Source organism: Pristis pectinata, chromosome 5, assembly GCF_009764475.1.
Source record: "Pristis pectinata isolate sPriPec2 chromosome 5, sPriPec2.1.pri, whole genome shotgun sequence".
NCBI lineage: Eukaryota > Metazoa > Chordata > Chondrichthyes > Rhinopristiformes > Pristidae > Pristis > Pristis pectinata.
The window spans coordinates 9,205,325-9,223,216 of record NC_067409.1 but is presented as its reverse complement, the minus strand read 5'-3'; the positions used below and the strand labels follow the sequence as shown (position 1 = coordinate 9,223,216).

Sequence of the window (17,892 nt, the reverse complement as noted above, 5' to 3'; positions counted from 1 at the left end):
TTTCTCTCTTTTATTTAATGAATTTTGCCAAACAGATTATCAAAACTTCCAGGTTAAATTATAAATGTTTCAGGATTATTTCTCTTTGCTGGAAGTTGGTAGAATAATCAATGACATGCTCTCAGCAAAGTTTATACTGTGCCTTTTAGCTGAAGTGCAGTGCAGCACATGTTTTAATTTTCAAATGCAGTCATACATATCAGTCTTCAATAGATGCACTGGTATGAGGCACAAGGCACTTTACTAACCAACACCATTTTATGAAAAATTGTAGATTAGCATTTTAATGTAATGGCAATGTTCCCAGCAATTTTAATCAGAATCTACCTTTTTTTTTGAAAAGGCATCACCTATTCTTCACCTCGTACCAACATATTTTCTTCACAATGCCCTTCTTAATTGTTAAAGTGAGATATCTCAACAAATAATTCCTGATATTCCTTGGCCAACATGACAAATTTCTTTCCTTTCCACAGGTCAACATCTCTCTTAAGATAAAAATGTACAATTTTTGTAATATTAGTTTAATTCTTTTTGGACAAAATCACCAAAACCGAATTAAAACTGAGATAATTTGGACAACAACAAATAAACATACAAACAGAAGGTATTTGAGTCAAGTACAATATATCAAGAAAATTTCAGCTTTTGGATCTGGAAGAGGGCAAAAGAGTGTGGGAATGGGGAGACCGCCTCAGTCGCATGGAAGGAAATTACAACAAAATATGGATGAGAAAGAACCACAGCTTCTAAAAATTATATCAGTGTGTATATTTCCATTTTTAAGTTTATAACTTAGTGAAATCATGTTTTGAACCCCCAATGACCATTATGTGAAATAACTACTATAAAATGAAACTAAAATGAATAATAGTCTGTTTTTATGCAAAGTAGGCACAAGGCAAGTCAGATAAAGATGGAGAATATTGGCCCAACAGCTATTTAAATGAAGACAACTGTTATCTGTCAGTACAGAAACCAATCAGTACAATAAACTACATCTGCTACTATAGTTTGATGTTGAGCACAAGCAGATACCTAATATTTAGGAAGGAAAACACCCTATGAATCTAATACCACATCTTGTTTTACAGTTCAGAGAACTGGTACACAGATAACTGTGCCTGATTATTGGGACTCTTTGTTGATTTAGATGATTAGGAAATCAGGCACACATGACTAATTCTTTGATTAATCCTATTGTGAAAAATTTCATGCTGGAAGCACTGAATGCAAACTATACTCCTGTAACCCAGAGAACCAAACTGGTATAATGGTTATCTAATAGATTAGCAGATTGTAGTAAAATACGCAGGAAGTGACTATCACCATTTTGTTATAAATGGACCATTTGTAAACTTAATTGAATATAAAACAAATTAAATCCACACAGATGTTTTTCCATCTCCAGATTTGCTGCTGGAGCTGCCTTTCTCTGAACCAGGTTTGGGCTTAGCTCCTTGTTTCTCATGGGCAGTGTTGACACGATTCTGCTCTGCTACAGTACCTCCTGATGCTGGACTGCTGGTCCTGGATTTCTGTGCATTTTCTTGCATGTTATAACCTTGAAAGGCAATGTCCAACTGTTCCTGGGCAACTTTCAGGTGTTTGTGGAGCCTGGCCAAGTCAGGTGGGATGTTGTCATCTGGACTAGTGGACTGATGATCTTGGGCTACATTAGTTAAGCGCTGCTCCTGAGCAACAAGACCATTAGGGACCTTGGTGGACTTGTCTGATTTGACTACCAGATTGTACCCTGGTGGTGATGATGGAATGTTCCGAGGGCAATGGTAAGGAAAAGGTCGGTTGTTGTTCTGGTTCCGCCGCTTGCTACGAATGACATCTCTAATGGTTCCAAAGCCCAGATGAAACATCTCACAAATATTAAGAATCAAACAAAGACAACTTACGACATACATTACAATGAGAAAGACTGTCTTCTCTGTAGGTCTGGAGACAAAACAGTCCACTGTATGAGGACAAGGATTTCTAGTGCAGACATAGGATGGATTAACTTCAAATCCATATAGTAAGTATTGTCCCATTAAAAAACCCACCTCAAACAATGCCCTGAAAATTAACTGGAAAACATACATTTTCATCAGGCCTTCTTGCAAGATGCGTCGTCTACCGTCATGTTTTTGATCATTGCCACCCTCTTTCTTCTCACTTTCTGTTTCCTCGTAGATCATTGGCTCTTCCTCATCTTCATCTTCTGTTTGTTCTGAATTTCGGTGGACTTGCCATCGTATGGTTGGTATTTTCTTCTTCTTGAAGAACTTGTTCCTTTTTTCTTCTTCAGTTGATCTGGCAATTCTATGGATGGCATAGCCAAGGTACATCACAGATGGAGTTGATATCATGATGATCTGAAAAACCCAGAACCTTACATGGGAAAGAGGTGCAAATGCATCATAGCAGACATTTTCGCACCCAGGCTGTTTGGTATTACAGACAAATTTGCTCTGTTCGTCAGAATAAATGGACTCCCCTCCAACTGCAGTCAGCACAATGCGGAATATTATCAGCACCGTCAGCCATACTTTGCCAACAAAGGTGGAATGATTGTGGATTTCTTCAAGAAGACGTGTTAAAAAGGCCCAGCTCATATTTGTCATAAGGGCTCCTCATCTAATAGCTGTAACAGAAAAAAATAAAATGGATTTAATATATTGATCACAACTGCATAGTTGGAAATGACAGATAATTGAAAACATTAGATTTGTAAAATTAAAGCCCAAAATGCAAGGATGCAATACATTTCCATAGATTGACTACAAAAGAAAGAATCATCTTTCATATCTTTGGGATGCCACAAGACAAATTTCACAGCCAATAGGTTGCTTTTGAGGTGAAGATACCATTGTTAAATAGGAAAATATAGCTGGCAATATTCCCCATTATACCAGAAATGAAATAATCAATCACCTAGGCTGTTCAGGATGGTGATGGAAGGTGAGAAAACATTAGCCAGGATGTAGTTAATTCTCTTTAAGTATTGCCATAAGAACATAAGAAATTAAACTGGGGGTAGGCCATTTGGTGCCTCATGCCTGCTTTGCCATTCAATAAAATCACAGTTGATCTTCTACTTCAAATCCACTTTCCTGAATTAGTACATATCCTTTGGTTTCCTTGATATCTAAATTCTAATCATCTCTATCTGGAATATGCTCAGTGATTGAGTCTCCACAGCCTCTTTGGTACAAAATTCCAAAGATTCACTACCTTCCAGGTGAAAAGATTTCTTCACAACATTCTCCTTTATTTTGAATCAATGAATTCTGGTTCTGGATACTCCAGCTGGAGGAAACATTCAATCAATTCCACACCTACCTGTCAAGTCCTTTAAAAGTTGTATACAATTCAGTAAGATCACCTCTCATTCTTCTAAACTCAAGAAAGTATATTCCGCTAAATATCTCCTCATAAAACAAACCTCCCATCCCAGGAATCATTGTACTCCCTTTATCTCTCCCTTAGGTGGCAGGGAGACTAGAACTATACACAATATTCCACCAGGACTCTATAATTGGAGCAATAAATCTCTTCTTCTTGCATTCAAATTCTCTTGCAAAAAGGCCAGCATACTGTTTGCCTTTCTAATTGCTTGCTGAACCTGCATGTTATTGATCCATGTCTAAAGACCTCCAGGTCCCTCTGAACCATAAAACCTTTCAGCCTCTCTCTATTTAAAAAATACTCTGGCCTTTCATTTTTTTCTATCAATGTGGATCACCACTCATTTTTCCAGATCTTATTCCATCTGCCGTTTCCTTGCCACTTAAACTAGTTGTCCATATCTTCCTGGAGCCTTCCTGTGTCCTTCTCACCCAAGCAGTTACAGTGTGGGTTGTATTCTCAGCAAACCTGGATATTATGCTTCATCATCCTGCAGCACCCCACCCAAAATATGACCAGTTTATTCCTATTTTCTGATGAATCCTTAATCTATGCCAGTTTATTACCCCTAATTCCATGTACTCTAATTTTGTTAAATAATCTATTGTGTGGCACCTTTTCAAAGGCCTTCTGAAAATCCAAATACACTCTGCTTTGGAGCACCTAGACAACTGCAGAACATATGCAAGGCTGCTGTTTATCGATTACAGCTCAGAATTCAACACCATCATCCCCTTAGTACTAATCACCAACCTTCAAAACCTGGGGCTCTGTACCTCCCTCTGCAACTGGATCCTCGACTTCCTTAACTGGAGACCAGACAGTGCAGATTGACAACAACATCTCCTCCTCGCTTGCAATCAACACAGGTGTACCTCAAGCATGTGTGCTTAGACCACTGCTCTACTCTCTCTGTACTCATGACTGTGTGGCTAAGCTCAACTCAAATGCCATCTACAAATTAGCCGATGACACTGCTGTTGTTGGTAGAATCTCAGATGGTGACAAGAAGGCATACAGAAGTGAGGAAGATCAGCTGGTTGAGTGGTGTTGCAACAACAACCTCACACTCAATATCAGCAAGACCAAGGAATTGACTGTGGACTTCAGGAAGGGGAAGTCAGGAGAACAAACACCAGTCCTCATTGAGGAGTCAGGGTGGAAAGGGTGAGCAGCTTCAAGTTCCTGGGCGTCGACATCTCGGAGGATCTATCCTGGGCCCAACACACTGAGGCAATCACAAAGAAGGCACACCAGCAGCTCTACATTGTTAGGAGTTTGAGGAGATTCAGTATGTCACCAAAAACTTACAAATTTCTATAGATGTACATTGGAGAGCATTCTGACTGGTTGCATCAGAGCTTGGTATGACCTCCAATGCACAGGATCGCAAGAGACTGCAGAGGGTTATAGACTCAGCCAGCTCCATCACAGGCACAACCCTCCCCACCATCGAGGACATATTCAAGGGTGGTGCCTCAGGAAGGTGGCATCTATTACCAAGGACCCTCACTATCCGGGGCACGCTCTCTTCTCATTACTACCATTGGGGAGGAGGTACAGGAGCCTGAAGACCCACATTCAACCATCCAGAAACAGCATATGTACAATTATTGAGAAGTATAGATAAGGCAGATGGTCAAAGTCTTTTTCACTGGGTGAAAAATATTAGAGGGCATAGTTTTAACGTGAGAGGGAGAAAGTTTAAAATAGGTTTATGAGGGAATTTTTTTTTACACAGAGAGTGGAAAGTGCCTGGAACATGCTGCCAGGGAAAGTGGAGGAAGCAGATATGATAGCATTGTTTTAGAGGTATTTAGGCAGCCACATGGATTGGCAGGGAATGGAGAGATATAGAACATGAGCAAGCATATGGGATGAGTTTAAATTGTCATCATGGTCAGCACAAACATCGTGGGCCAAAGTGCCTGTTCCTGTACTGTTCTACGTTCTATGTTCTATATTATGCTTGTGCCTTTTTGCTTGGAGAGGATAGGTGAGTAGCATAAAAAACATGTATCCTGATTTTTCAGAGTTTCTTGTTTCACTGGTGCTATTGTGACATGATGCCCTCTTTTGCAGTAATACCTCAATGTCAGCATTGATTCATGGACAACTGATAAGCAGTATAATTAGATAGGGCTCTTAACATCATCCGTAACATATACATATGTGGATTTCTCAATAAGATGGGTAAAGCTAATATAGCTAAAAAGCTGTGATGACCCATTGCCTTGGATTACACAAGGAAAAAAGGACTTGGGGATGTATCAAAAATATCAAGCACCAAATAATTCACCATTAAGCATCAATGTTCTCAAGAAACAAAGAAAAAAATGGTGGGAGAGTTAAAAAAATGGAAATTCTTAGATTACCCAATGGAAACAGAATATGCTGTGAAATAACTGTCAGGGTCAAAGAATTCACTCATTTGTGGGAATCAGCCTCCCTGTTAAAAAGTTAGAGTTACAGTAATATAAAGTTTTACAAAATTGAGTTTTTAAAAATACTTAGGTTTTCCAATTTAAGAGAAACCTTATTGATATTGTAATTTGCATAATTTCATGCAATGGTTATCCACAGCATGAAGGACTCTTAATATTTGTAGTCATTTAATTTTTTTTAAAATTCCTTTGTGGCTTTCAAAGCACAAAGCAGACACTCAAAGCAAATTATGATTCCATTTATGAATATTTGTTTACACTCAGTTTTCAAGTTTTTTAAAAAAAACATTAAAATTAATTTTCTCCTTCCATTTCTCTCTGACTCAAGGCAGTAAATTATGCTGGGCAACAGTTCCAATGGCACTTAATGCTGGAATGTACCTTGGCTAACTTGATTCTTCAGTGAAGACTGCAAAACTGTATTAATGCTGGGATCAATAAATCCAAAATGATCATATCCTCACTTGGCATTCAAGCACTCAGAATTCAAGAGATGTTGAAGAAATGACACGATTAATGATCATCAAATCTGATTAAATGTTTCTCTCAAGCCTAAAAACACTGTGGTCAAATGGACCGTCTTCAATTCAGAACCAGCAAAAAAATCCTGGTACCTGTCTGGTTATATTTATATTCCTTGTGAAAGTGGATGCCTATATGTTTTCCTTACTAGTATGATGTATAAAATTCACTGAAAATATATCACCTGCTCAAGCATTATCAATTTATGATAAACTGTAGATTTTTGAAAAGTAAATACTGTTTAGGCAGATTTCACAATATCTTGTTTATGATAGATATGACAAAATCATATATTATCTCCTGAGTCCTCTCAATGAACTGCAGTGCTCGACTATTATAATTTGCTAATTACCAAATATAGCATTGGAAATATCAGCCCCTTGAGATTTCTACAATAGACATTGAACTGCCTTTGGATGATGGTGGCCTCTTGTCTTCATGACACTGAGGGCAGCACAATATTTAAGACTCCATGTACTGTTTGATGAAGTACATCACTGAGGAAACATAAGATAAGATCTTTATTAGTCACATGTACATCAAAACACAGTGAAATGCATCTTTTGCGTAGAGTGTTCTGCGGGCAGCCCGCAAGTGCCGCCACGCTTCCGGTGCCAACACAGCATGCCCACAACTTCCTAACCCGTACGTCTTTGGAATGTGGGAGGAAACCGGAGCACCTGGAGGAAACCCACGCAGACACGGGGAGAACGTACAAACTCCTTACAGACAGTGGTTGGAATTGAACCCAGGTCGCTGGCGCTATAATAGTGTTACACTAACCGCTACATTACCGTTCATAAATATAGTAGCACAAGAGATGGCAAATGCTGGAATCTGAAACAACAAAAACAAACTGTTGGAGGAACTCAATGGGTCAAACTGAGTTCCTCCTGCAGTTTGTTTCTTCTGAGGGAATGTAGGTCTGATTTGACATTGGACATAAAAATATCAGCCCAGATATTCACCATTCCACAATGAATCAACTTTTTGAAGAACTGATTCAATCTATGTAATGTCCGTATTCTCACTTCACAATCATGTTAGATCCCAAACTCACATATTGCAGAGTTATAACTACTAAAATATCAGTAATTATAAAAATGCTTTATCTTATATCTTTCTAGCAAAGTTCTTAGAGTATAGACATAAAACATTACTTTCTATCCACTTACAAAAAAATGACTTCAAAAAGTTGCTGCCACACTAACTGAAACTGGAAAAACAAAATTCAGTAACATCTAACAAAGAATCTCCAATCTGAAACATTGATTCTGTTCCTTCACCCACAGAAGCAGCCTGACATGCTGAGTATTTCCAGCATTTTTTATTTTTGTACTAGTAACATCACAATGGAAATTAGTTGGTCTAAAGATAAGCATAATATATTTAGCCTCACCTGATTTTCAGAGCTGTTATATAGTTAGAAGATAAGTTGTTCAGATATTGAGAAATAGTGCGGAGCATTAATATAAGAGGTGTATTATTCTCACACCAATTTGGAAACAGCTAATGAAATTGCTTACCACACATCTAAGTATTGTCCTACTCCTACATACTTCAATTTAATTTTGTTTGACCAGAAGAGATATGAATACATATGCTTTTATATATGTATAGAGTTATTTAAAACTTAACAGATGCGTTTATGTGAGATTGTGTTCTTTTAGGTTTATATTGTTCACCTCTGGAGTTAGGGCAGAACCTGATGATGGAATTAACCTGTTACTATGACATTATTGCCATACAATGACATTAAAACATAATTTAAATTACTCAGTAAAGCACTATGATTTTGTTTTGAGCTAGTGAGAAAAATCCCAAATCCACCACAAATGTTTGTTGTGATGATGTACTATTTGTTCCACATATGAATCCTTGGAGGCTATATAACAGGTTTGTTGAAAATATAGATTCATAGAAAATTTATGACACAGAAGCCATTCTGGCCCTCATCTGCCTACTGATTAAAAAAGTGCTGCCCAGCCCAATCCCACCTTTCAGTATAGTCTGTAGCCCTGCAAGTCACAGTTTTCAAGTAAACATTAAATATTTCTAAATTGAAATGAGAGTTTCTGTCTCTACCAGCTTTTGAGCATGAGTTCCAGACCCCTACCACAATATGGATGAATCCTTCCACAAACTGCTTTAGATCCATGCCCAATGGTTTTTAACCACTCTCTTAAGGAAAATAAGCCCTTTCTATTTACTCAATCTAGATCCCTTGTCTTACATACTGATTTATGAGAAGATATCATCTATAGATGCAAAATGGCTCTGCTCTAAACAATTAAGTGAGAAAAAGGAACATAGATTCATGTAGTGTTTCATCATGTAGGTAGACAGGACAGAGATCTTGAATAGTGATGTTATGTAAATAGCAAATGAAATGAACAGCCAAATAATGTTTCTGGTGACTTTAGCTGAAGTGGGAATGTTGTCCGTGATACTGATAAAAAGCAGTCTGGTTCTCTTCAAATAGGATCTTTCCCATTCACTCTATCAGGAATACAGGCCTCAATTCATCCAAAAGACATCACTCCTTCACTATGAGGTACAAGTTCTAGGTTATTTGCTTGGATCCATTGCAGAGCATAAATCCACAACTTTTGTTCAAAAATATTCAAATCCTTGAACTATGACATCTGTTGCAAAGTAACTGCTTCCACTCACAAAGTGAAAATTATCCATTCAACAGGATTCCTTTAGAAAAATTACACAAATAGCCACATGCAGCAATATAGAATAAATACAATTGAGTACTTACGTAAACATGTTTCTTCCCTTTTTAAGAAAGGAGAATTGCAAAGGTTACTTGATAAAGTTGGTTTTAACGGAGTTTTAACTCTGCACAGCTCTGTCCAAGAAAATAACCTGCTTCTTCACACTGACAGGCTTTAAGCAACTTCAACGGGCTCCACCTTTATGCTTCATCATGTCTAGACAGGGATCATTTTAACTTATTGGTGTGTGCATGGTATCGTTGTTAACATTTTCCTTCAACCAACTTTGGTTTAAAATGTGGCTACTGCAATTTCTCTTCAAAAAGAGAAACTGCATTATGTTCTTTACCCAAAATTGGTCATAGTGACCAAATTAAAGTGAGTACAACCTTCATTTCATTGGCCAATAATACTGAACTTGTGCTGTATTACCCACCATCAGTGATAATTAAACAAAAACAGACACTGATCAATGCACTAGGAGCTCTACTTGTGGAATACATCGCTTGATTAAAGGACAAATCTGCAGCTAACATTCCTCAGTCTCAACAACAGATACAACCTCTTGAGCAACCATAAAATTTATAACTGTCCTTTTTTTGGATAAAAATTGTTGTATTATCTCATGGTCAGTGGTTCAGCACAAGATTACCCAGGCAAATACTATTTCAGAAAAAAATGCAGTTTTACTAAAGAGGCACCACCATTCTGGTGAAGGTCCATCTGTGTTATTTTAACAGGGATGAACATAAATTGTTTCAAATGCATTTATTATAAACAGACTGCACTATTTTAAGCACACTGGTTAACATATTAAATTCCTGCTTTCACTATATTAGCCTAGTTGTTCATCTACTTACATAAAATGGGTTAAAACACTGCTTTAAAATAGCAACAATGGGAATTCATGGAATTAATAATTTAAACTAAAAGCCAAATTAATGTACAATTATAAATTATATATACTTGAGAAATTTCAGGCAGATTTCAATCACTTTTATGCATTTCTCTTTGAATTTAAAATTGTGTTAGAACAGTGGAATTTCCTTGGCAGCTAAAACCTACTTTATATTGCTTTAAACCACATTGAATTGTATTGCATTCACCAACCACAACCAGGACAGTAGATGGGGTCATACTATTTAACAATGAGCAGTGAATAACATAAAGATAATAGAACCAGACGATATCCCAGCTGTAGTACTGAAGACCTGTGCTCCAGAACTAGCTGCGCCTCTAGCCAAGCTGTTCTGATACTAACATCACTGTATTTTTCTAAAAATTTGATCTGTTATGTCCTGTTCATACAAGCAGTGAAACTCCAATCTAGCTGATTACCAGTCAATCACTCTATAATCAATCTTAAGAAAGCGATGGAAAGTGTTGTCAACCATACTAATAAAATAGCACTCACTCAAAATGTAGATCAAAGTGCTGAATTCCAGAGGTGAGGTGACAGTGACTGCCTTTGACATCAAAGCAGCATTTGATGAAATGTGGCCTCCAGGAGTCCTGGTAAAACTGGTCAATGGGATTTAGGGAAAACACTCCAATAGTGAGTCATATCTTTCACAAAAGAAAATGGTCATCCCAGCCCCAGGAGTTCCTTGCAGCAGTGCCATAGGTCCAATCATCTTCAGCTACTTTATCATAAGGTCAGAAGATCCTTCCATTATAAGGTCAGAAGTTCACTAATGATTGCTAATATTCAATCCTATTTGCAACTCCTCAGCAAATGAAGCAGTTCATGCCTGCATGCAGCAAGACCAAAATACCATTCAGGTATATTGGCTCTGACATCCACCATTATGAAGGTCTTTGAGAAGCTGGTCATGGCATATATCAACTCCAGTTTCCCAGGCAACCTCAACCCACTGCAATTAGCCTACCACCAAAACAGGTCCACAGCAGATGCCATCTCCCTGGCCCCACACTCATCTTGGGAGCATCTGGATAATAAAGACACCTACTATTGATTGACTATAATTCCACTTTCAATACCATAATTTCAAGAAAACTCATGTACAAACTCCCAGACCTGGGATTCAACATCTCCCTTTGTAACTGGTTCCTTGACTTCCTGGCCAACAGTAAGGATAGGCAACAACACCACTGCTACCACTACCCTCAACACTGGTGCCCCACAAGGCTGTGTCCTCAGCACCCTACTTTACTCCCTATACACTCACGAGTGTGTGGCCAGATTCTGCTCTAACTCCATCTACAAGTTTACAGATGACATCACTGTAGTGGGCCGAATCTCAAATAACCATGAGTCAGAGTATAGGAAGAAGATAGAGAACCTAGTGGCATGGTGGCAATGACAACAACCTTTCCCTCAATATCAACAAAAAAGCTGGTCATTGACTTCAGGAAGTGGGGCGTTGCACACGCTCCTGTTTACATTGATGGTGCTGAGGTGGAGAGGGTTGAGAGCTTCATGTTCCTAGGAGTGAACATCACCAACAGCCTGTCCTGGTCCAACCACATAGATGCCACTGCCAAGAAAGCTCACCAGTGCCTCTACCTCCTCAGAAGGCTAAAGAAATTTGGCATGTTCCCTTTGACACTTACCAACTTTTATCAATGCACCATAGAAAACATTCTATTTGGATGCCTCACGGCTTGGTATGGCAACTGCTCCGCCTGGGATTACAAGAAACTGTAGAGGGTTGTGGACACAGCTCAGCACATCACGGAAACCAGCCTCCCCTCCATGGACTTGTCTATACTTCTCGCTGCCTCGGTAAATCAGCCAGCATAATCAAAGACCCACCCATTCGGGATATTCCCTCTTCACCCCTCTCCCATCGGGCAGAAGATACAAAAGCCTGAAAGTACATACCACCAGGCTCAAAGACAGCTTATACCCCGCTGTTATAAGACTACTGAATAGTTCCCTAGTACGATAAGATGGACTCTTGACCTCACAATCTATCTCATTATGACCTTGCACCTTATTGTCTACCTGCGCTGCACTTTCTCTGCAGCTGTGACACTTCACTCTGCATTCTATATTGTTTTTCCTTGTACTACCTGTGTAATGAATTGATCTGTAGAACCAGTATGCAAGACAAGTTTATTACTTGGTACAATAATAAACCAATTCCAATCACTGATCCTTTTCAGTCATTATATCCTGATATCTACAAAAGAAGCAAAAGGCTATTCTTGGAACACTGTGAAATTGTATAGTGTGCATTTCATCTATCAGGGGTTTGCCTACTGATGAAAACAGAAGAAACTATATTTGTTTGGAAACTTTTATTTGGATTTTACAGGTAAGAATATGCAAAGTACGCTTGCATATGGTTTTGTCTCTCCCATATGACCATCAACTTCTCTTTGATTCGTTGATTGTAAATTATAATTTACAATAGCCAATTAACCTACTAGCATATTTTTGAGATTCAAGAGGAAACCAGAGGTCACAAGGAGAATGCGCAAAATCTACGAAGACAGCCTCCAAAGTCAGGATCAAACTTGGGTCTCTGGAGTTGTGAATCAACAGCACTAGCTGCTGTGCCACCCAAGATAACTGGCTAGAGAACCAAATGAGAGATTACAAACTTTTCAGTAAATCAGTTATTACGATCTGGATCACTCTATCTGGTAAATTGGTAAAATAAATTGGTTTATTATTGTCACATGTACTGACGTACAGTGAAAAACTTGTTTGCATGCCGTCCATACAGATCATTTCATTACAACTGTGCATTGAGGAAGTACAAGGGAAAAACAATATGAGGAAACAGAAGCTTTTAAAATATAATCTGGTATGTACTAAAATATGAAAAATTTAAAGTAATTTTAAGAGCAGAATTGTTGGACGAATTCAGTAACACTTCCAAAGGTGGGTTGAATGTTCTCCCGTAAAATTGTATACTTAGAATACACTTCAGTTTTAGCGAATAGCTCCAACTTCACTGCATCCACAATATTACACTAGTAATAATGAAAAGTCAAAGAGGGATTTGGAACCATGACACCAAACGCACGAAGGTAGAATCAAACTGCAGAAACTTTGCTGGTGCTGGGGGGGGGGGGGGGGGGGTGCGCGGTATGCTGGGGGGGTGGGTGTGCGGTGGCCTGCATGGGTACCTAGATTTTGACAAAAAGTTGTGGAAACATATTTTCAAATCATACTAATTCCCCAATCCTGCCTTTCCATCCTTTGAAAATAGGTTGGGTGATACTACTACAATTTTCAGGCTGGCTCAGCCCATACATGATGTTAGAATCCTCAAAGCATTTCTAACCTTCTCCTTAAGGCTGCAATCTACTACCGGCGTGCATAAACACATGTATTACTGAGACATTCAACAAGTTTTCAGACGAATATCATGGTGAAGTAGTGGTGTTACCACAAAATAATACCTTGCATCAAACAGTTCATCATTTGGCTCCAAATGAATTCAATGCAGCCAAAAGAAGCTGCCTGGTTGCCTCTAAAGCATAATCTTTATTTGTTAACCTCAGATGTTCATAATAGCCTTATTAGAGTTGAAGCAGCTCATAAACTTCATGAGAAGTCTCTGAACAGAAGTCCCATTTCATAATTTGAGCTATGAACTGCACTGCATAGTACAGTCATGTATGGTTCTTATCTGAAATCTTTTGTGGATACCTTCTCTTACACCCAGATAAATCAAACTTATTTTCAAATTTGTGAAAGCAGTCATTGAGGCAACTTTAGAAATGATGTTTACACTTTGGAATCGAGCTACAACCAAAGCATTGTCCATTTACTAAATTCTCATATTTTTCCTTCCGTTTTGTTTCCTGTTTGAATATTTGAATATTACCCTCCACCTTGTTAAGTTAGTTTTTCCCCAGAATTCCCTTCATTGTCCACCCTAACTTCTGAGGAACGTTTGTGATATCACTGGGAAAACGATATTCTATTTTCAAGGTTTCTATGGCTCATCTAAAATTAGAACAGGTGAACTTCCTCAGGAAGTCATCTCTAATAACTTTGTTCATAGAGTCATACAGCATGGAAACAGCCCCTTCAGTCTAACTCGTCCATGCCAACCATGTTGCCCAGTGAGCTAGTCCCATAGGCCTGCATTTGGCCATAGCCCTCTGAATCTCTCCTATCTAGATGGCTTTTAAAAGTCGCTAATTTGCCCACCTCAACCACTATTACTGGCAGTTCATTCCAAATATGCACCACCCAATTTTTTTTTTTACACAGGGAGTAATGAGTGCCTGTAATGTGCTGCCAGGGGTAGTAGTGGAGGGAAATATGATAGAGACATTTAAGAAGCTCCTAGATAGGCACATGAATATGAACAGTGTATGGGCAGAAGGGATTAGTTTAGTTAGATGTTTAATTACTAGTTTAATTAGTTTGGCACAATATTTGGAATTGGAATTGGTTTATTATTGTCACTTGTACCGAGGTACAGTGAAAAACTTGCCTTGCATACTGTTCATACAGATCGATTCATTACACAGTGCATTGAGGTAGTATAAGGGAAAACAATACAGAGCACAGAGTAGAGTGTCATAGCTAAAGAGAAAGTGCAGTGCAAGTTGACAATAAGGTGCAAGGTCATAATGAGGTAGATTGTGAGGTCAAGAGTCCATCTTATTGTACTAACTGTTCAGTAGTCTTATAACAGCAGGGTCGAAGCTGTCCTTGAGCCTGGTGGTACGTACTTTCAGGCTTTTTATCTTCTGCCCGATGGGAGAGGGGAGAAGAGAGAATATCCCGGATGGGTGGGGTCTTTGACTATGCTGGCTGATTTACCGAGGCAGCGAGAAGTACGGACAGAGTCCATGGAGGGGAGGCTAGTTTCTGTGATGTGCTGAGCTGTGTCCACAATTCTCAGCAGTTTCTTGCGGTCCTGGGCAGAGCAGTTGCCATACCAAGCCGTGATACATCCAGATAGGATGCTTTCTATGGTGCATCGATAAAAGCTGGTGACTGTCAAAGGGGACAAACCGAATTTCTTTAGCCTCCTGAGGAAGGAGAGGCGCTGGTGAGCTTTCTTGGCCATGGCATCTATGTGATTTAGCCAGGACAGGCTGATGGTGATGTTCACTCCCAGGAACTTGAAGCTCTCAACCCTCTCGACCTCAGCACTGTTGATGTAGACAGGTGCATGTACACCGCCCCCTTTCCTGAAGTCAATGACCAGCTCTTTTGTCTTGTTGACATTGAGGGAAAGATTGTTGTCATGACACCATGCCACTAAGCTCTCTATCTCCTTCCAGTACTCCAACTCATCGCTGTTTGAGATACGGCCTACAACGGTGGTATGATCTGCAAACTTGTAGATAGTTAGATCAGAATCTGGCCACACAGTCATGAGTGTATAGGGAGTAGAGTAGAGGGCTGAGGATGCAGCCTTGTGGGGCACCAGTGTTGAGAATAATCGTGCCGGAGGTATTGTTGCCTATCCTCACTGATTGCAGTCTGTTGGATAGAAAGTCAAGGATCCAGTTACAGAGGGAGGTGTTGAGTCCTAGGTCTCAGAGTTTGGTGATGTTTGCTTGGAGTTATAGAAACATATTAGAAAAACTACAGCACAATTCAGGCCCTTCGGCCCACAAAGCTGTGCCAAACATCTCCCTACCCTAGAAATTACTATGCTTACCCATAGCCCTCTATTTTACTCAGCTCAATGTACTTATCTAACAGTCTCTTGAAAGACCCTATCGTATCCGCCTCCACCACCGTTTCCGGCAGCCCATTCCATGCATTCACCACTCTCTGAGTAAAAAAACTTACCCCTGACATCTCCTCTATATCTACTCCCCAGCACCTTAAACCTATGTCCTCTTTTCCTCCATCTCTCCAAGGAGAAAAGGTCGAGTTCCCTCAGCCTGCTTTCATAAGGCATGCTCTGCATTCCAGGCAGCATCCATGTAAATCTCCTCTGCACCCTCTCTATGGCTTCCACATCTTTCCTGAGTGAGGTGACCAGAACTGAGCACAATACTCCAAGTGGGGTCTGACCAGGGACCTATATAGCTGCAACAATACCTCTCGGCTCCTAAATTCAATTCCCCGATTGATGAAGGACAATACACCATATGCCTTCTTAACCACAGAGTCAACCTGCGCAGCTGCTTTGAGCGTCCTATAGACTCGGACCCCAAGATCCCTCTGATCCTCCACACTGCCAAGAGTCCTACCATTAATACTATATTCTGCCAACATATTTGACCTACTAAAATGAACCACTTCACACTTATCTGGGTTGAACATCTGCCACTTCTCAGCCCAACTCTGCATCCTATCTATGTCCCTCTGTAACCTCTGACAGCCCTCCAAACTATCCACAACACCCCCAACCTTCGTGTCATCCACAAACTTACTAACCCACCCCTTCAATATAGTATTGAAAGCAGAGCTGTAGTCAATAAACAATCGTCTAACATAGATGTCTTTATTGTCCAGATGTTCCAAAGCTGAATGTAGGGCCAGGGATATGGCATCCGCTGCAGACCTGTTTCGGCAATAGGTGAATTGCAGTGGGTCGAGATTGTCTGGGAGGCTGGAGTTGATGCATGCCACGACCAACCTCTCAAAGCACTTCACGATGGTGGATGTCAGAGCCACTGGTCGGTAGTCATTGAGGCATGTTACCTTGCTTTTCTTCAGTACCGGGATGATGTTATAAGAGATTGCTGGGGCTCTGGCTGAGATTTTTATATCTTCACTGTGTGACAGATTGCAAGTAAGAGTTTGCAAAGACATACATAAGTAATTTGCATTTGTCTAGAAATTAGACCCATTTGTACCTATTATTCAAACATTAGAAAATAATTTTGCCATGTTTTAAATCATGGTCATTTTTATGACCATTTTCAGGGGAAGTTCTGCCCATCAGGAAACAGGACTGGACACCTTCAGGTGTAACTCACCCTTGAACAGGAATTATTTCCTGGGGGTAAGTCATACACATGATAACATCAACAATGTGCATGAAGCTCATTTCTCAAATAACATTTGTAGTTGGAGCCAGATTAAGTAATTTAATACCTCTGCTTTTAGGTCCTAATATAAGAAGAAGCAAACTACACAGAAAGCCAACAAGCAGATACCACTGACTTTGTCTATGCTCAACTGATCTGCGACTGCTCCTCACGTTGAAAAAAATCATTGCTGCATCTCTGTATAATGAATGGTCAGAGTTACAACATACAAGCATACTGTGAACCTTACAAGCTTAGGAGCCCATAACTTGCAGTAGTATGGGGATACTTTCAGTATACAGGAGAAGGTCAGTGATGATAATCACAGGGAAGGGAGGAAGCATTGTGGGCGCTCTTTTTGAATACATGTTTCCCCCAACACCCTCCTTTACCTCACTTTTTAGGCATCTGCAACTGAGATGTGGGCAAGTAGTTGCCATTGGAAATTGGTCAGCTCACATTTTGGTGAACTAGAAGGAGGAATCCAGCCAAAAATTTTAGAGGTAAATTTTACAAGTTTGCAATTTTTAACTGGTTTCCACCTATCAATTGCCAGCTCCTGCCCCACCCTTCCCCCTCATTTCTTTATACTATCTATCTTCCTTCTACAATCTCAGTCTTGATGCAGGATCCCAACCCAAAATGCTGACCATTCCTTTGCCTCCACAGGTGCTGTCTGACCAGCACCTCCAGATTACAGCATCAGCAGTCTCCTTTCTAGTCCTATAGTTCTGTCATGATGAAATGATCTGTCTGGATGACATGCAAAACAAAATTTTTCACTGTACCTTGGTAATAATAAACCAATTTATCAATACCAATTTTTACACAGACAAAGAATCTTAATGCGCTAGCAACTGGTCTCAATTAAC

General features: G+C 39.6%; 1 protein-coding gene across 3 annotated transcripts in view; it reads right to left on the bottom strand.

The window, feature by feature from the left end:
* Positions 1 to 476: 476 nt before the first annotated feature.
* The window catches only part of gjc2 (gap junction protein gamma 2), a 125,272-nt gene continuing 107,856 nt past the window's right edge, over positions 477 to 17,892 (bottom strand). For 2 of the 3 annotated variants that reach the window (XM_052015458.1, XM_052015457.1), the window contains one exon: positions 477 to 2,638. In XM_052015458.1, the coding sequence (XP_051871418.1) occupies positions 1,380 to 2,618 (1,239 nt within the window). In that variant the 5' untranslated portion in view covers positions 2,619 to 2,638 and the 3' untranslated portion in view covers positions 477 to 1,379. Of the gene's footprint in view, positions 2,639 to 9,135; positions 9,219 to 17,892 lie in introns of those variants that run through there. The other variant, XM_052015459.1, reaches the window with a different exon arrangement.